The 20623-nt window shown below is 38.9% G+C and overlaps 1 protein-coding gene across 1 annotated transcript in view; it reads right to left on the bottom strand.

The window, feature by feature from the left end:
* Nucleotides 1-9971: 9971 nt before the first annotated feature.
* Nucleotides 9972-20623, bottom strand: part of VAT1L (vesicle amine transport 1-like) — a 42922-nt gene continuing 32270 nt past the window's right edge. Inside the window, exons 8-9 of the mRNA XM_010006244.1 lie at nt 11464-11547; nt 9972-10550 (exon numbers count right to left, since the gene is read on the bottom strand). Coding sequence (XP_010004546.1) covers nt 10452-10550; nt 11464-11547 — 183 coding nt within the window. The 3' untranslated portion in view covers nt 9972-10451. The remainder of the gene's footprint in view (nt 10551-11463; nt 11548-20623) is intronic.

Below are 20623 nucleotides of genomic sequence, written 5' to 3'. Positions count from 1 at the left end.
CCTGCTGACAAGGCTGTGTTTTGATGATACACAGATGAGTTCTATGCTGTTACTGTATTAGGTGTCATTTCAAACACTGTCCTTAAATTATTTTTTTTATTACAACACAAAAATCTGTGAAGGTTCTTCAAAGTCTTGGATACTTTTCCTTGCTGAATTCTGACTAGGGCAGAAAGAAGCATGATGCAGTAACACAGTATCTGCCTTTCCTGTTAGTTGCTGTCTTTAAGGATTTGAAATCTAAGTGCATGTCTTGGGTGGGTATTGTAGAGAGGTTAGCATGGCCTCTAGTGCAAACTAGCAAAACACATATTTACCTATCTTTTCTGATATGTTCTGTAGCTTTTTTGCTGACAGCTCTCAAACTATCTAGTCAAAAGCCAGCTTGTTAATGTCCATATAAAACATACTGCACTGGCTACACTGTCTATGCAGACAGGCCCTGGTTGAGGCACTGGCAGTATTTACTGAGGAGAATAAATCTATTTCAGAAAGAGTGGGACTTTCAGCTTCTACGGTACGTGTTTGGGAGAATCTCAGAATTTTAATGTATAGCTAAAGGCATCATCAAGAAAGTAGCTGCAGTTATACCTAGAAGAGGGCATTCATCTGCAATTTAGGGAGTTATGGGTCTGAACATGGAATTTCTTGGGATTCAGAACTGAAGGAATTTGCATTATAACATTATAACTAGCTAGAAGTGGCTGTTGGTCATGGAAAGGGGGATACTAATCCCCACTTCTCCTAATATTTTCTTCCTATAATATGAGATTCCTCTGGTAGAGTTGGGAAATGCTATTAAGACATGTATATCTCTGTGCACTGCTTGGGGAATGTGTGAACCTCATGTCACACTCCTGGAACACTGTTCATCTTCCATGTATTTCCAGCCTTGTGCTGCATCCTCTCCTTGTGCCATGACCCCATAAGCCAAGAGTCACCATAGCACCTGAGCTGTGGCTTTATAGTTTGGGACTAAGCAGCTGAAGGTATGCAAATTGCAAGGCAACACACCCTGACAAAACAGACAATATTCTGGGGAGTTCATTAAAGACTTGAAATCACATTGTTGTTTGCAGGCTGGATGTTTTTAAGCAACATTTGTAAGTGAAGAGGGAGAGAACTGTGTGATCCCCTGTGTCCAACTTCAAAGGCAGTTGATGCTCACATCCATCCAAAGCCTGAAACCTGGCCTGTACTTTAGTGTCAGAGCTTCTTCCCAGTACATAATACTACAAATTGTGCATGTGTGTCTGTTGTGTGACCTCATGCATCAGGGAAGAAAGGAGTTCAAAGGCTGTATTCAGGCCTCGTTTTTTGAGACTGAAATTTGATTCCTCGGTGGCAACTAGACCATCAGGAATAAACAGGCAATTTATTCAAATATTTTCAAATAGTACTTTCAAATGGAAAATATTCTGGCATTTGCCAAGTAATTTAGGCACTGTATAAATGTAAGCTCCACATAATTTTTCATTATTCATTCTGCCATGTACATTCTTACTGCAGTTTATTCTAATTTCCAGCAGATGTCTTATGTGTCCTAGGAATGATTAGGAGAGCTCTGTTTTTATATTGCTTATCCATCAAAGTAAAAGAGAAAAGACCAGGCTCTGCTTAACACTCAGGAAAAATTCACTTTGTTTTATGGCCTTACACCAGTGTTAGTAGAGGATCAGGCTCAGCCTGATTATACAGTTTCTAGATGCTTCATTTTACTGTAGGAAGAGCAGCGGCAGACAGACTCCCATCAGGTCAGACATGTTTGTATAGTTGGGGCTTCAGAAGGAATGTGAGATTGTTTGTACTGGCTTTGTTAATATTGTTTCCTAAAATCATGCTATGGGCTCTGACCAGATTAAATCAGCTTCATATAAAAAAGTGACATGATTTCACAAGTTATGCGGACATCTGACTGATCAAATTGGCTGTTTAATCTTCTAAAGATCTTGAATCTCAGGATCAAATGTGTTTGACAGTCCTTCATTGGAGTGGAAGAACAAACAGGTTAGGTTTGCCTGGATTTGACACTCACTGCCCGTGTTCATTCTCAGTGCTTCTCCAGTCACAGAACAAATCTTTGCAGTTCTCCTACTGCCTCCTTGAAGAGCCACCTTCCCAGTTGACATGGAGGCCTGCAGCTGACCTGGACTTGCCAAGTCTTGTGATTTAACTTGCTCCTTTCCTCGTGCTTCTCCTCTTGCAGCACTGGCAGTGCACACGGTTGCAGAGCAGTGCTGGCAAGCCTGGGCTCAGGTTGCAGCCATAGTTCCTCCTCTCTCAGATGCACTGAGCAATCAAATAGTGGAGAGAGCTGCTGTTTTATGTTTTTATCAAGCCCTGTGCTCTCCCTTGCTCAACAGACTTGCATGTCACTGGAAGGGTCTGAGCCCACAGAAATGAGGAAGGGGAAGTTCCTGTGAGTTAAATTCTCACTGAAGGCAACAGCTTTGCCTGTGTAAGGCCAACGGCATTTGCTCTTTGTCTGATAATGAATGGCAAAACAGTCAGGGACCATCTCCCTATGCAGAGAAATAGTGGTTCCAGGTCACCAAAGCTGGGTATGTAGAAATGAGCCAGTAAAAATTCTGCAGCTCTAGATTTGAGCTAGTCCAGCAGTGACAAGGCTGCTTCCAGATACAAGCTGGCAGTTTTGCACAGAGTTATGTGCTACTACATAGGCTTAACAGCTTGGGTCTCCATTAGTAAGAGGACCTTGGCATTGCACACTGTTGTTTGATGTAGATGCTCCGCTGGTTGCAGCCAATGAATGGTCTCTATCAAGGCAGTGTCTCTATCCAAGTGATCTAATGTGACCAGGAAGCAAGACAGCTGCTCTCAAGACAGGCTAGCAAATTCATCTCTCAGTGCAGGATCTGTTAGACAAGTGCTTGCTTTACATATCCAAGCTTCTTAGACAACCTGGCACTTGGTGCAGAAGCTGGCCTTTGCCTCTAGCAGAGCAGAGGGCTGCAAGTCCTCTGGAGTGTCAGAAGCACCAAATGCAGAGGAGCAGCTGTATTCTTTGTACAAGGATTTTCCATTTTGTACTTCACTTTGTTGCTGCAGTGGCCCCATAAACCCCGCATAAAAAAAGAAAGATAACTAGGTTTGGTAATGCATATAATGTAATTTAATATGGAGAACTGAGAAAGAATTAAAAAAATAACCTTGTGTGGTTTTTTTCCCCCAGCCAAAAAAGTTATTATATGGAAATAAAGATCACTTCCTTAATTTTTAATACTGCAGCTATGACTAGGTTCATTTAGAGGACCAATCAGTTTGAAAGCCAGTGGTAAAACTCCTGTGAGATTCCAGTTTGAGTTGACTTTACTATCTTAATAGGAATAAGGAAGGAAGCTTGCAACAATTATCCTTTTATTATCCTGTTTTGCTTAATGATTAGCAAACAGAACGCTGTAATAACTTTATATATCACTGATATGTTGAACAAAATGCAGATCAAAAATCTCATTTGAATCATATTACATATGCTGTATTAAATTAACCTTCAATGCCAGGGAATGTGCTGCAAGAAAGAAAATATTGAAATGAGATTAACATGTAATAAGTTAACTGTGAGAACTGATTAGAGCCAGTGTCATGCAGTACAGCCAATAGCACCTAGTACGTTTAGTTGAACGGTTGCAGACTGATCATTCAGGTGAGACCTTAAAGACAATTTCTTCTGCAAATCCGTCACTTGTCTGTGCTGAGTCTGAGCATTGCCTCTCTCTCTCGTGACAGGCTGCATACACACACCACTGATGTTCCGGGTCCAACATCACGTGTCAATCAGACTTTATTATGGAATTAATTTTTATAGCCCAATATGCAACACCATTTCCCATCTGATCTTCAGACAGAGCAAACCATTTCTACCCATGAGGTGCAGATGAGCCAGAATAGCAGGATCAGCAGTCTCATGTGAACCCAGGCACTGCTTGTCAGAAAAGGCTGGGTTTGGGAGTCCAGGTTGCTCCTTTCCTTGTAATGTTCTACCAGAGCTATTTATTCTGATATACATGGAGAGGATGACTAAGAAAATAGTGGGAAATGCTTATAATGGCCACATTCAGTGTTGGTTCAAGGCTCTGAGCCATTGTATTTTACAAGAAAGCAAGGAGAAAATGGACTATTATATTTCAGCTGCATATATTTCTATGGGGCTTTTCTGACAGGTTCTCAGTTGAGGGTATTCGGCCATGAGGTTCTGTGGATGTCCTTTGTTTGGGAGCAGGTATCATTTGAGACACCGCTTTCAGCCATGGAACAAAGCTTCCACACTAGCTGCTAAGTTTAATCAGGATTCCTTCAGTAAGTGGATCATTAAACGCCGAAGAACTATAAGTCCTTAAACCAAATGGCAATAATATGCAATTGGAAAAGTCACTTCATTTCATTCTTCCTGTCTACAATTCAAATGGTCTAGGAACTTAAAGGGATGCTTTTATAGGACCAGTGAAATACTGGGCAAGTCACAGGAGACTTGGTTTGATTATTTTAATTTTTTTTTTCTTTTTTTCCGTGGGAATATATTCCTAATATAAAATGCAAACACTGGAAAGAAAAAAACAGCAGCAGAGAAACAGAAAAATAATCAGCCAAAGCATACTGACTTAGAAAAGAAAAACGCTTCACTTACAATCTCTCTTCTGTGTTAGAAACAAAAGAAATGTTTTCTTCTAGAAACCTCTGGGAAACATTGGTGATCTGAAATGGCTTAAGGGCCATATGATGCCTGTATCACGAGAGCACACCTCAGTCACCATTCAGCTAACTTCATCCACCAGCCTTTACAAGTATTGTTTGGTGATTAGCTCATCACCTGGCCAGCCCAAGGGCTAGCTGTTTCAGGGGAAGTACAGAAATCCTTATAATAAATAAACATTTAGCATATCTGCCATCTCACTGTTCTAGGGCAGTAAGGTGCTGTATCATTTACTGCTGCACTGTATAGTGAAGCACATCTCTCCATGTGGGAAATGTATATACAAAAATAACCTAGGAGAAGAGCACAGAATGATTTGTACTGGAAGCTGCAGCTTATCAGGAGAATGGTATCTGGCAGGGGCACAGCAATCGTCTGGCAGAACGTAGCACATTTCCAGTTCTGGCAGTTCCAGCAGGGCTGCAGGCAGCAGGGGATTGATGGCAGCCAGGCCTTAAACCCACTAGGAGTTTGCCACTCTCTGTGGGGGACGTAAGTAGACATGACCCTGTATTCTTCAGGAAGTAAAAAAATATTTTTTCCTGAAGTGCTACCAGAGGACAATGATGATTATTGAGTATTACATGGACTCTAGGAACTCCACAGAGAAAGGCTGGGACCCTCATGTCAAACCTGGAGAGAGGTGGGGGGCTGTTAAAGTAGGTCCAAGGAGGATACTGACATCAACAGCAGCAGGGTCAGTGTTGAGCACCCCTTACAAGGTGAACAGCAGCATCTTTTGAACCTTTCCCTTTTTTAGCTTTGTGCCAGCCTGGCTGGCTGGGGTAGGAAGCAACGGTGCAGCTGCCCCATTTACCTCCTAGGTCTGTGTTGATGAGCTTTTCTGCAGCCTCGTAAACACCAATGGCTTCAGACAGAGACTGAACGCTGAGTACTGAACACTTTCCTTCAAGTGAGTCAGGTTTCCAGTGATGTGGTAAAAAACAGAGCAAGATCAGAAAGCCCTTAGAGGCTGCCACACAGGAGAGCAAGTCTGGGCAGTGACTAAACTTCACACCTGTAACAACACCCCCCACAACTTCCCTTTCAAGCACACAAAAAAATTATCAGATAACATGCTGCAAATTCTAATTATTACTCTTGGGCAAAGACATACATTTCATTCATACATTCATCCTCTGCACCAGTTTCTGCACAGCAGACCAGCAGTAAGGTGCCCACACAGCATTGTTACAATTAGCAAAGATCAAGGCAGTGTTCAGAAAAACACACCATTTGCTGCAGAAGTAATTGACAGAGATATGCCAGGTAAACATGAAAGGAATGGTTTAGGATCAACCCAGTGTAATCAATCAACTCGACAGCGCACACTGAGGAGATTAAGCTACATTTGCATTTATACTCTAACCTGGTGTCTCAAAGGAGAACATCAGAATGTTTGTCTAGGTGTTACAAATTACTTGGAAAAAAGAATGCCTTGATGCAGATAACAATTACAGTGTGTTGATTGCTTTGGCTCTTTCTGCAGTGAAACAAAACACTAGCTCACACCAAGGGATTTCAGTGCTGTCAGGGGGAGAAATTCCTGCATCGTTCTCTAGGAGCTGGAGGTTTTAAGCATGTTGTTGTATGCTGGCAATCATAGCCATACTAGAATAATCTTTTCTGACAAAAATAATCCAGGATTAATCACTAAACTCACAGAGAATGAGTGGGGAAGCACAAAATGAAGGATGAGACCCAAAGATACTTAGTATCCTAGGATGATTTTTGCATTTTGCCTGGCCAGATGCCACACAGAAGCAGCTTGCCCTGTTTGTCTGGTAGCAGCTTTTGTGTGTTCCATTGTATGACAGTTGAGTATGGATGGCCCAGTGGGAAATCCAGTAAATGGGAGAGTTTTATTAGTAATCATAGAGAGTTTGCAAAAGGCTATGGTTGTTTGCTTTCCACTTTATCCTGACCTAGTGATTAGGGATGCACTGATCATTATTTGCTTATTAAGTCTTGAAAACAGAGGGCAGAAATTTACTCTCTTCACAATCAGCAAGTGTTCATATGAGCTTTTGGATTATAGAGCAGATGCAGTAACTACTGAAGTGAGATTTTTCAGGAACATTACAGGCTTTAGAAAGTGTCTTGCATGACTGGAATGAACCAAAGCTAAGATTTAGCCATTGTTTAGATATTAAACCAAAGTTCATTTAACTATTTCTTCCTTTCATGAAAGGAGACCTTTAAAGCCATGTGCTCAAGTACATGAGATGACCTATAAAGTTTGGTAACCATAATTAGTTCTTTGAAAGAAAAGGTGGATACATCCTTGCATCCCTGGGTGAAGACCAAGACCCAGCAAGAGTGGGATTTTGGATTCAATCATGTCCTCCTGCCTTCTAATTTGGTGGTAGCTGTTTTGTATCCTATTTTAAGATTATCCCCTTAGAGCATCTTCATTTCTAAAAAGAACTGAGCCTCTGAGGATAACTTGTGTGTCAATCCATCTCCCAGTGCAATCTGAGTGCTAAAATTCTGGAAACTGGTTTCTATCAGTGTCAAAATATATTTCCCTCAATGCTTCATGAATGGCACTTATATAATGTTTTGAATTTCTTAGACTGTAACATTCAGCATTTTATATCTAATTTGTTAATTTTCTTTAAAGTAGCACACTCAGCCATTTTAATAACCTCGATGTGCTCTGTAACAAAAAAAAAAACACAACAATTATCTGTTTATCCCTTAGTGACCAAAATAGAAAATAAGACCTCAGAATTTCCTCTTAAAAAATTCAAGTCAGTTCCCTAATATGACAATAATACTAGAATAAAACATATAAGCCAAGGATAATGCTATGCTCAATATTTTATTTATATTTTTATGTAAACATAATTTGCTTTGTAGGCACAATATAACAAAAGCTCTAAAGCAACAAATACAATTAAACAGTGTTTCAGTTCACTTCAATCAGGCTTAAGTTAAAGAGAAGCTTTCACAGTTCCTTTAAGGCAAATTGAGAAATAATTTGTTTCACTTGAAGAAACTATCCAATTGTCTTAGAGTTGTTTAAGCAACACTGTCAGTAGTAAGCACAAACCTTCATTTCTACATGAAGACTTGGTCAGTAACAAGTCTCAGCATCACCATTTTGTATAGCATGCCCTCTACCACTTCAGACTTGATACTACTCTTTGTGGTACTCTAAAAGCTACTTAGGGCTTGTGGGCCAAATTCTGCTAGCACAAATCCTGCTTCCAGAACGGATACCTAAAAACTTCAATAAATTTCAGTAGTAACCTTCATATATGCCATACTAATGCCATACTAAAACACAGAGTGGAGTTCGCTCGCTGCTGGTAATACTCATCTGTGTTGCACTTAGACAGATCCAGAATTATTCCTTTGTACCCTCTGCAATTACCTGACACTCTGCTGATCAGAAAATGGCCCCAAATTGGTATGAATTAGCATGAAGAGTATTTTTGCCTCGTTACCAAAACCAGAAAGATCCAGCCAAAATTATTTGATTGTTGTCCTTACGGTGTCTGTTGGCCATGACCAAGATCACCCCTCTTTAGTTGTCCCAAAGGGTAATTCAACCGTAGAGCCAACCATCTTGCGGTTTGTAACAGAAGAACGGAGTTGCTATTCTGCTTGCCCTACTAATTTAAGGCCTTGAGAATGCCACTTTACTGCCAGCTCAAAGATCACCAGCAATATTGCTCACTTTGGCATCAAATCAAAAGTCCTAGTTATGTTAAGGTTTGTTGCAGGACAACATCATTACACTAACTGCAAAAACAAAATTGGGCATGTTTCCTGCCACTTTCACCTTATGAGTCATGAAAACTTAATGGCCTTTCTTAAAAGCCCAGTTGGCAAGCCTAATACTTGGAAAACTCTCACTGAATGTATGTTTTTTCTGTGGATCAAGTCGCAGTTTGGGTCTGATGTGACACTGGAATTGCAGGCAAGTCCAGCTTGAAAAGGAACTCAACTATAGTGAAGTTCTGCATCAACATCTAGAGAAAACTGAAGTTATGGTTCAATTAATATTTTTCAAAAGCTTTTTCTGGCTTTTTTCTCCAGAGTTCTTTCTTCTCAGTATTTTTGAATGTATTTAACCAAAGGGAAACTCTGAAAAAGAACATTCTGCACAATTATCTGGTATTAGAACAGCAACTTCATGAGTGTAGTGTAAAGAGATGGACATTAATATTCAGGCAGCAAAATGAAATGAACAGAAAAAATAAGGCAATCTTCTAAAACCACACATAGAAGTCATTCAAATGCACAAGTCCTTTCGCATTGATAAAAGCCTGAGAAGCCCTCCCTCTCCACTTTTCTGTATCAGTTTTTAACTTCTATCACTACAGGACCCTTATAGATTTAGGTGAACAACTAGCCATGCTGGGGGAAAGATTTTCTTTTGAAAAAAATATATTAGTTCAAAGATATATGGCATTATACAAGGTCTCTGACATTGCTTTAGCATTTCTGCTGTAGGTGATTGCAGTAATTTCAAAATAGTTGTTTTAACAAGACAATTGAGCACCTGAGTAGCTGCTGCTTGGATGGGTGAAACACACAGAAAAATACTTACTTTTGTCATGTTTAGATATAGTTTCCACTAGTGGGAGGTAGATAAGACTAGCTGGTCATTGAATACTTGATCCTGCAAATCATTACGAACATAAATGTACATATGGAGCAGAGATTTTGAGAACTACGCACTTCAATAAAGTTATCCCTGTGCATAATTTCTGATGGGATTAAGGCCTAAAACTAATTTTTAACAAGTTTAACTTCTGTAGGAGTTCAGCTCTGGCTTGCAGTTGATCAACACATAAGCGACTTCAGACCAGTAAACGCCATAAATAAATTTCTTTCCACATACTGATGAGTGAGCCTTACCTACATGATTAAAAAATAAAATATAAAATTGGTTTGGATTTTGGACAGAGATGAGTCACTGTGTCCTTAGCAGAAGTTGATCTGTCAATAGCAATGCTAATTGCTACAGGCCATTAAAGTTCTGAGTCTAAAAAGAGTGGCTCACTGACCTTTTTCTTTGCCTGTAACGTACCAGTGAAAGCATGATAGTTGGCACTCTGAATAAAGTATGTAATTACTAATTCTGATGACTAATGTGATTATATAATACTAATCAAAGTCACTCAATCAATAATTTCTTGTACAATTTCAGATGCCACAATTCTAAGTGAGGTATTTTTGAAAATTAAGATAGGATTGCTCATAAAATGATAAAGCATGACTGAGGAAACTGAAAACTCATCTTTTTTTGCAACTTTCATCTGTGCCTCATAAAGAAAAACTATTTTAACACTGCAAATCCACAAACTTAAAATCTTCCCTCCAGTTACTCAAATCTTCCAGACAGCAAGTGGGGCATTTTTTTGTTACTGTTTCCAACTTGCAAAAAAAGCCCAAACAACTTTAGGCAAAATGTTGGAATTTGCATGAGAAAGATGCCCATCTAAAATTACACAGTAAATTAATAAGGCTTTTAAACTGGAACAGAAAAATACATGGGACTTCTACAGGGAAATTGGGTATTACACAGGAATGTCATAATACTGCACTGGATGAGAATGGCACTTGAGTTCAAAACAACAATGATCAACAGCTCATAGCTCAGCTGACTGCAGACAAATACAACACACACTGTACTACAGCATTTGTTCACTGATGCACAGAATAGATCTCCTCATCTTGTTCCCTTCTACTTCATCGATCTTTCTGCTTCCACCACCTCTGGCAGTTACTGGATGAACGGCATGCGCTCTTTATTTTCATTGTCCCCTTCATGGTCTTCTTCCTCTTCTCCAGCCTCACTTGTCTCTGTGCTGTCATTGGCCATCTGTAGGATGAGAGATGGAGAACATCAGAGTGCCTTTCACATTGTTTTATTCATTCTTATTTTAGTTTGATTCATTTGACAAAGTGACTTTAAAAATGAAAGATGACATGGTTGCAACATGAAAATAAGCATTCTGTCTCTGCAGAGCTTGTTGGCATTACACCACTTCCAGCTGCAATTTTAAGCTGTTCCCTCATGGCTTACAGATTAATTATGTAACAGAAAGCTGCTTTGTGAGTCAGTTGCAGAAGTTTTCCTTATCTTCTTTACTGCTCTTTTCTACATCATCAGTGAATGTTCAGGCATGAGCCTGGCTTTCACTTACTGCTTGTCTCTGTAATGTTTCAGTACCATGTTATGTGTTCCAAATCCAGTGGACCAGAGTTCTATCACAACTATCTCCCTTCAGAACATTTCTAGAAGGAAGAACTTAGATACTATACTTCATATACCATAAAAAAGTAAAGGAAATTCCTACCAGAGGCATATCTGACTTTTTTATGGGAATCAGAAAGTGCTTCAGCATTTGTACACTGAAGTAATATTGTCTGTGTCTTCTGTTCAATCCACTTATTCGCATTAATGCAGGAATTTTCTATTATGTGAAATATCTATTTGTTTTCCATTACAGGGACAGAAATAGATGTGGCACTTTTACCCTGAGACTTGCAGATACATTTTTGGAGAGGCAGATAACCATTTAACATAGAAAAGTAACTGCTGGGACTCTAGGAATTACAATTATATTTCACTGTAGGTTAAATTTATAAATCATGATCATCACTTGTATTTAGGTGCTATGGATTTAGAAGAAAACACTATTGAAAAAACTGTAAGAGATATGCCTCTAGAAGTCACGACCATGCTTTAACTTGTGTAACTGCACATGATGCATGTAGCACTTTGCCCTCACCAGGGGAGTGGGTGCTTTCTCCACATCCAGAATTAGTTTTCCAATATTTCCTCGATCATGGATTCTCTGCATGGCCTCCTTCACCTGAAAGAAAGATAATCTAATTATATTTTACAGGCACACACTAAGGGAAGCCTGAACTCCTTCCTTCCAAAACCAGCAATGCATTTAAGGCATGCTGTGTGCAAAGTCATTCAAACAGCTGCTTGAAACAAAATTAATAGTTAAACATTTTCCAGTGCATTTGAAAGGCATGATTCTTGCATTGTTTGCCAAAATGGGATGTGAGTTTTGAGGACAGTTTCTGAATAGTGTACACATACAAAAAGTTAATGCACTAGAAAAGTAATAGTTAGCTGAGGTACAGAGCAAAATATAGGCTCAGGGAGTTAATAATTACTGGCTGTTCATCAGATTTTCTCTTTGCAGAGTATTTATCAAGAAGCCCAACTCTCACTGACAGTATGAAATGGTTTTTGATTGACCAATCATTTTTTTTCTATTGATTCCTTTTGTGGTCCTGTAGAGGGAATGCTGAATCCAAGCATTGTCTGTGATTAATGCAACACTGTAGTTCTCACTGCATAAGCAAGTACCTCTTTCCTTCTTTTTTTTTTCCACTTTTTTAATAAGTAGTGTTCTACAGATGCCACTAAGGCTAGACATTTAACAGCTGGCTGCAATTAGCCCATGTGAGAAAGGAACAAAACCCTCTTCCTATTAATGCACCTGAAAGGAGCTTATTTTGATGTATGAAGTTTCAGAACTCATGAGAGGTCAGTGTTGATTAACTGAAATTTTGAGTGTGTTGCTCTGATGTTCAATGTGCAACTTGCAGAGCACTATTAAATCACTGGAAATTGGAAGATGTCAAGAGTTTCCTCACTTTAATGGTGAGAAACTTCAGGAACTGAAAATGCATACACAAAAACTGTCTCATACCCCCATCACATTTTGCCAGCATAAGAGGATACGTTGAGACAAGAAAGAGTTTTATGTAAGTAGGATCTACCATCTGTGACACAGAGTTTTGTTGAATATTTAGAATAATGGCATAGAAGACTGAAACAATATGCTGACTTGGGAGCAGGTGGGTCCCACAGAACATTGAAACGTCTGAACTGGGGTCCAGACACCTGAGATAATTACAGAATGTCTACTACAGAAGAAGGTATGAGATTTTTAAAGATACTAAGTGAATACGGCTTTCAACTTCCAATTCATTTTAATGGCTGCTGGATACAAAATGTCTTTACCATCTGTTGGCCTTGTTTTGAAAGCCAACTGCAGTGAACTCAACATTACAACCTTAATTTTGCCAAGTTGTTCCCTCAATTAGTAAATACCAGACTCAAACAAAAAAAAAAAATAATAATAAAAAATATTAGACCAGAAGAAAAGCAGGTGGGTCCCACAGAACATTGAAACGTCTGAACTGGGGTCCAGACACCTGAGATAATTACAGAATGTCTACTACAGAAGAAGGTATGAGATTTTTAAAGATACTAAGTGAATACGGCTTTCAACTTCCAATTCATTTTAATGGCTGCTGGATACAAAATGTCTTTACCATCTGTTGGCCTTGTTTTGAAAGCCAACTGCAGTGAACTCAACATTACAACCTTAATTTTGCCAAGTTGTTCCCTCAATTAGTAAATACCAGACTCAAAAAAAAAAAAAAAAAAAAAATTAGACCAGAAGAACAATTGCACTGCAAACCACAATGACTTTCTAACTTAGGGCATAATTGTAAATTAACCTTTGAAACCACAATCTTACAAATCCCTCTGGACAGAAGGCTGACCTCTATGTGTAGTCCACAAAATCACAATAGCTTTTCTGAAGTTACCTTACAGCACAGACAAACCTAACTATCCCCTAAGACTTGTTCTGCACTATGGACATTATTATTTTAGAATATTCAACAAGGACTGAAGAAGCAGCAACTGTATTATTTCTTATGACTCTTATTAGTCAAATCAAGCTTTCTGGAGTCTACAGCACAGTATAAACAACCAACATAGATGTGAGAGAATTTAAGAAACCAGCAAACACACTTGCCCGTCCATTGAAATTTATCACCAGAACCATCATGTGGAAAGCAGGCTGTGCAACATTTCCTTTAATTTGTACCTTATCATATTTAGCAAGGCAAATTTGAGAAAATGTGCCTTCTCTGCATTTTTGTCACACACAGTATCAAATTTAAGGCCCTGGAGAAGGGTTCAGGAGTTGCTTCCAGGACACTTGTAAGTAACTTGCAAATGCAAACAGCAGGCAGAGGCAAAGGGAACAATAAAACTTGTAACAATAATAGTAGCTACAGAATCCAGATGGAACTTTTGCAATGCATTAAAAAGGTGTATAAGAAGTCTGAATAGCTGATACAACAGCTGTATTTTAGCATTATTTGCAACTTATCTATCCAGTTAGTCCAATTCTGTACTAGTGCAATGCCATTCAGTACACTATGTCTGAGTTAAAAGACCATGACCTATTTTATGAGAACGTTTTCTGTTTATGGCTGCTAACAGTCCACTTATTCAACCAAGACTGCAACTACTTGTTTCCCAAGGTGGCTGAATATTAAAACCATTCCCTCTTATACTACAGAGAGCATGAAAAACCTTCTTTGCTATGCAAATAAGGTTAAGGCTGAAGTTGTTCTATGCAGACTAAATAAAAGCAGTTAGTTCTTCACACGAACGGTGAAGTGCTGCGTGATGCCTTGTGCAGAGAGCAGCATGGAGCTCTTGGAAGTCTGTGTCTGAATTGTTGCATGTTACCAATGAAGACAGAAAACCACTGTGCATTTGGTTAAAATCAGCCCCAGGCTTAACTGGTAGGCTTAACAGTCAGGCATGTGGATATCCTGGAATTTACTGGAGGTTCTCTGAAGTGGTGGAAGTTTGATTCAAAATAAATCTCTTCCAGTAGCAAGGATCAAAAGGGGTTTATATTTTGGTTTGACAAACAGTTTTTAAGTAGAATCATCTTCCCCTATCTGTTCAGTCTAGTGGAAAATTATAACAAATGCAGGAAAATAAACTTTTTAACTCAGTTTGAGACAATTTGCATTTACTTTAGGGAACATGCATTTATAATTGGAGAAACAATATTGAACAAGTATATTTCTCCCATCCCTTTCAGCTCCACAAATGGTACAGTCATGGACATATCCTCATTCAAATGTTCTTCAGATGTGACAGTGAATCTGGAAATTAAGATAAACTATGCAATAAGGAAGTCATCTGTAAAACAAAAAACATGGTCTAGAAAGATCAATGCACCTCAAGGTCCTTTACAAGTCATGCTTACCATACCCTGTGAGAAATACTCAGAAAATCTGCAGCACTTAGCTAGTTATTATGGCAAATGAGAATTTTAGTGTTTTACAAGCTCCTTCCTCATATTACTCTGCTGGACCCAAGCAAAGTGGCAAGAAATAGAAAATATAAAGAGCTTAAGTGGTAAAGTACAGAAGCATTGCACTGTGTTAGCATTAAAAGGTGTTCTGTTACCAGTGCTACCAAAATAATTCTTCAAAGAAGTCTTGATACATACATGGGATTAAAAAAAAATAAATAAATATATATATATATAAATCACAAAGCAGGCAAAAGCCTGATATAAAAAAGCCTATTCAAGTGTGTTTGCTTGAGGGGACATTATGGTTGGGATCTCAGAGCTTCCCTTGGATCAGAGACATTTCTGTCCATCTGTATTGTGTATCATACTGAGAAGAGCAACAATTATTGTCAATAAACCTTGGTAGTAGGGTAAAAGCAGAAATGTCTTCATGTTACAAGTCAGAGAATGTTCTATAAGAAACTTCATGGTAGCTGTACTCTGCGAGTATAAAGTTTGATTACTGTACTGAATCCTCTACAACACCACTGTAGTGTGTCTCTTGGCTTACTCCTCAAAAGTATCAAGAACTTCAGATCTTGTGTCATCTTTAAAATTTCTTATTCTACTTCAGTTAGGCTCATCTCCTCCAGCCTCAAATCTTTTGAAAGTCAACCTAAGGCACTTACGTTAACCAACAATGTTAACTGATCTACTGCTTTATAAATGTAGGAAAAAGTAAGTGGAAAATGTATTATTAATTATCTGTTGCACCATTTCAAAGCATGAAAGATAAATGCAGCCTGCCTAAGAAACAGATGCTATTTTCAAGCCTTTGGATGTTATTTTAAACATAATGATCCATTTCTGTATTTGGCTCTTGTAAGGAACCAATGTCAGGAGTAAAATAAAGACACTGCAAAGTTGGAACACTGAACTGCTTGCTATGCCAATATAACACATTGGGGGCTTTATACCCATGTTAATACTATGGATGTTTAGCAGAGAAACAATGAAGGCAATATGGCATGGAAAAACTTCCTAGTGGAAAAGCCAAAACATAATGCTTTCATGACCCTACGAAACTGTTCAGCTCAGTAATATAATGAATTTTATAAATTTATTTATTTAATAAAGTTATACATTTACTTCAGGAAAAAAAACTAATTGGAAAGGGAAATGCACAGCACAACAGCTATTTTTTGAGAAGAGTTTGCAATAGTCTGTGTATACAAACTAATTTCAATCCCTGTTCCAAATTCCACTCCCTGTTCCAGTGGTCTAACTTCCCAGACATCACTAGGTTGCATGTGAATGAGAGGGGGGGATATTGGGAAAGAATAAAAATCTCACTTTGTAAAAGAATACCAATAGTATTGTTAGTTACTCAAGCATACATTTTGTAAATAAATATCCTTCAAACAGAGTTTTCACACAGGCCAGCACTTTCTGAACACTCCTCCCATCTCAGTCAAACATGAGCTTTCTTTTAAGAGAACTCGGTATTTTCCTTATGAAAGCCAAGACTGCTTCCTCCTCTTAACCTTGCCCTACTCCTCTATATGCAGCTACAACAATAAGCAGAAGTTTTGCTTCTGCACTGCTTCCCTGACAAAAAGCACTCTGCAAGAGTGTTCCTTACCAATAATTAATTCCGCCGTGTGTCTGAGAAGCCTGCAACGGCATCATGTCTGCAAAATCACATGGACAGGATCTCCATGGTGATCGTGTCATGTGGTATGCAAACATCAGCTGGCTAGTCAAGGTTACTTTGGCAACCTGAGTGTCACAAGTAATGATCCAAATCTTGTTCAGGCTTATGAAAGAATAATCTGAATTAAAAACTTGCCCATTTTTCATTCTAGGGCTTGTTCTGTTCTGTTGCTCTCCATAACAACCACTATTTAAATGAGTCCATTAGAATTACAAACACTAATATCAATAACATTTATTTAAGCATCATTTGTATATGGTAATGAAGAAAAAGATTCATACTGCAGTCTATTCTAGCTGAGATACTGCATAAACAAAGCTTTAATACTACAGCTTTCGTTAGTGCCATGAGGCAACATGATTTTTATAATCAGAATCACTGCTGTGGTCTATTACAAATCTAAGCTGTCTTTAAGATGAATTGTGAGCTGCATTCTAATTCTCAGACCAGAAGAGTTTTCCTTCATGTCATTGGCATATATGGCTTTTAAAACTGAACACAGCTCTCCCTATGAAGAAAAATAATGTAGTCTCTGTCTTCTGGATTATATCTGTGTAGCTGTGGTCTCTGGAAGGGAGGATACTCAAGAAACTAAGGATAACAATTTGTTAGCTTGCTGGCAGCTCTGAGAAATGAGAACTGGTGTACTAATCCATGTAGATTTTGCAGGGGCATTAGGGCATGGGAAGTAAATCTCCCTTTTAGGCTACATTTGGCACAGCCCTGTTAGCAGGGCTTGGGCTAAGAGAAGGGACAGAACACAGGCTCTCTGGATAACCTGTGACACACACACAGAGGGCAGTCACTGGGTTTCTTTGCACTAATGACTTTGTCCTTCTGCTCGCAAAAGTTACATCTGTCAAAATGTAGTCCTGTTGTTTTGCTGGCATATTTGATCCTCACTAATCTTGAAATGTCTTTCTCGTGTTTATGCAACATGATTTAATGCAGTAATATTTCCATGAGAAACAATCTGACTTTTTCTTAGTGCTTTTTATTATTATTTTTAATGAGTTGACAGTATTTTCCTTTCTCAGGATAAGCCTTCTTTACAAACTCTTGTAGCAAAGCCTTTTGCCTGACTGTGATTACTTACAATTACCCTACCACAGATGCAGTTATTTGGACAAAACTATCCTTTTGCTAGTAGGGGTTATTTAACTTGGAAGCAACAGAATAACTTCTATTGACCACAAGACGCTTTCATGGGAATGATCTGCATTCATGATAGAAATATTTTCCTTGCACTGTATATCAGAATACCTAGCAGAAAAGTGCTTCTAGCATTTAACTGACTTAACTGCTGAGACAACGTCCTACAATTATCTGTTTGCATGGGAGCTGGGTATATGGGAGGCTGAAAAATCTCCATCTGCAACTGGTATGGATTATCCTTCTCTTTTTCAGGCCAATTCTCTTACACTATTAATTCTATAGAGATCTCTCAAACTCTGTTCTCCTGGAAGCTGGGGGTATGCAGCATCTTGCAAGACAGATTAAAAAGAAGCATAATATTTACAGGATTTTGAACACGATCTATTCCTATTTCCTTGCTGTAAAGATAACATGTCATTTTATCCTGCTAATATTCGTTTGAAATAAAAAATTATTTTCTCCAACTCACCTTTTTATGCTCTGTTATGCTGAACTTTTGCACCAATGATTTGCCTGCATACATGCAAATAGAAAGTACTTTTATTCATTATTCCGTTGCCATTCACAGCTGCAAACAGCAGCTCTGGCCTCTATTCCCTTCTGCAGCCTGTCAGCAAGAGAGACCTTTTCTCTAGAGTCCTCTCAGCCCCACTCTATGTTGCCATGGCAGCAAGACGAAAACCAGATCCAAGATGAGAAAAATGTCAAAGGAATAAAACGGGTGCTACAGGCAAATTCTAACTGAGTCCTCCCTCAGCTACTGAACGTATCTATTAAGTTATACATCTTTTAAATAGAGAACCACAGCTGCAGCACTGTGCATTTCTTATTCCTATAAGCCCCTGCTGACGTCAATGAGTATTTGTTTTGCCTCAGTAAAATTCCAAGAAAGAGAGATTTAAAGCCTTGTAATTTCAAAATAACAGAGCCAAATCCTGCCAGCTTTTACTTATGGAGTCAACAGGGATAAAGCAGGAAAAAGGCAGAGCCAACATCAAATTAAATATTTAGAAGTACTAAACAGCAGTGTCTAGATTATCAGTTTGGTGGGAGCTTTCCCACATAGTAAAAGCAGAGAAAAGACCTTGAAGTTTGATCCATCAACACAGAGAATTCCAGCAAGATGGAACAGCTCAGGAGTATTCAGCACTTTGAAAGTTAAAGACCAGCATTTTGGTTGCAAGTGAAGTGCTACAGAGAGAACACCTCTATAAGATTATGTGTATTATCTTAGAAAAACCTGCAGAGTGAGAAGGAAAGCTGTTTTTGATTTAAGCTGGCACAGCATAGCTTTTCACATTATCACTTGTTACTAACATAACCTTGAAGAAAAAGGGATTTATTTTCCTGCATTAATATGGGAAATCATTACCTTATTACTTTCAACATCAAGGGTTGTTTCTGAAGAATAAATATTTGGTGAAGAAAACCCTGGAACACACTCAAGCAGAAAAGCTGTAACTTGTGAATCAGGATGAAGCTTCAAAAATCCATGCTGGAATTTCTTTTAGAGTAGCAATGAAGCCGAAACTCCTAGACCCAAATCTTCAGCAGCAGTCTGTCCAGTCCATAGCACAAAACAATCATATTGACCCTATTCCAAGATTAACCAGTCTGAAGATGTCACAGTGTTTAATGGAAGGGATATAGAACTACTGTGATAAAGTTTAGAAGTTCCTCAAATCCCCTGACCAAAGGGGGATCCCTCCTACACCACACTCCTGGTTACTGCTATGTCCCTGAGCCACTGACTCCCAGCTGCTGTCTGAGTCTTTGGGATTGTTGGTAGAAATTATGATAGTATGGGCCTGATTTACACTGGGAAGGTGACTTTAAGCATATCAAAGCCAGGAGTATAGGAGCTCAGAAGTGGTCAACTTTATGGTACCTTTCTCCATTCTGAGAAATAACATCTTAGAGTAAGCTGGAGCCAACTGTGCACACCAGGATGCCTCAGGCACTCCTGAACCTTGGGGTATTGAAGAGTGTAGTGGTTCAGATTCTGCTCCAGTGAGTGTGGTTTGGTCCACAGCAGCAGCTTGTCCACTGGGGAAAATTCCTTTGGCTGCAAAGGAGTTTTGGCAGTTGCAGGCAAAAGAAACAGGCCTTCTGTATTTGTTTAAGATGCAACAGTCTCCTGCCTAAATTGATTTAATACACAATGTTCAGTTTGGTATATTCCTGTATTCCATCACAATCTTTTATAACAATTTATGGCAGGAAATAAATTTTATGATTCATCACTAAGCAATTAAGAAAAAAGACATTTTATGTTATTTACTATCAGGCTCCATGACATCAGTTTATTAACTCTTGCCTCAGCAATGTTGCTTTGTGATCTGTTTGAAAAAACATTTGGAGAAAAAAATACACCAACCCACAAGTATGTCTCATTCAGTTCTCTTTCGCATAAGAATGCTGTAATAGTGTCATTAAATTCCACCCACCCCCTCCTTTGCCAGAATATGCAATGATAAACATACTGCTTTGTGTAGTGTTGTATTGTTGTCTTTCTAATTATAATGCCTAGACTGTAGAAGGTGGCTGTTGTTCATCCCCTCTGCACAGCCAGGCAGCAGCAATCCTGCCTGCTTACTCCTCTGGGAATCTGGCAAACAGAGATCCCTCCACACACACAAGTGAAAGATCAGACGGTCTTTCTGGAACTGTGCTGTTTCACAGCCATATGAGAACTCCAAGTCTGAAATACTTCCAGAACCATGGCTTTTCACATAGACTGTCTAGACACTTGCAGGACACTATTTAAAGACAGAAGAATCTTTGCTTTGACACCATATTCTGAATTGCCTCTAAGCTAACTAGTTGCAAGACGTTCCAAGTAGATCTGTGTATTAACTCTGCTTCTGGGCAAATGGGCACAAACGTTGTCCCTTGGGGGGGTGGAGTGAGATGGGGGAGAGAGTGGGGTGAGAAGAATGGGGT

Source organism: Chaetura pelagica, unplaced genomic scaffold (genome assembly GCF_000747805.2).
Source record: "Chaetura pelagica isolate M959 unplaced genomic scaffold, ChaPel_1.0 scaffold139, whole genome shotgun sequence".
In the NCBI taxonomy this organism is placed as follows: Eukaryota; Metazoa; Chordata; class Aves; order Apodiformes; family Apodidae; genus Chaetura; species Chaetura pelagica.
Note: the sequence above shows the minus strand (reverse complement) of the source record. Positions and strands in the feature narration are given on the sequence as shown.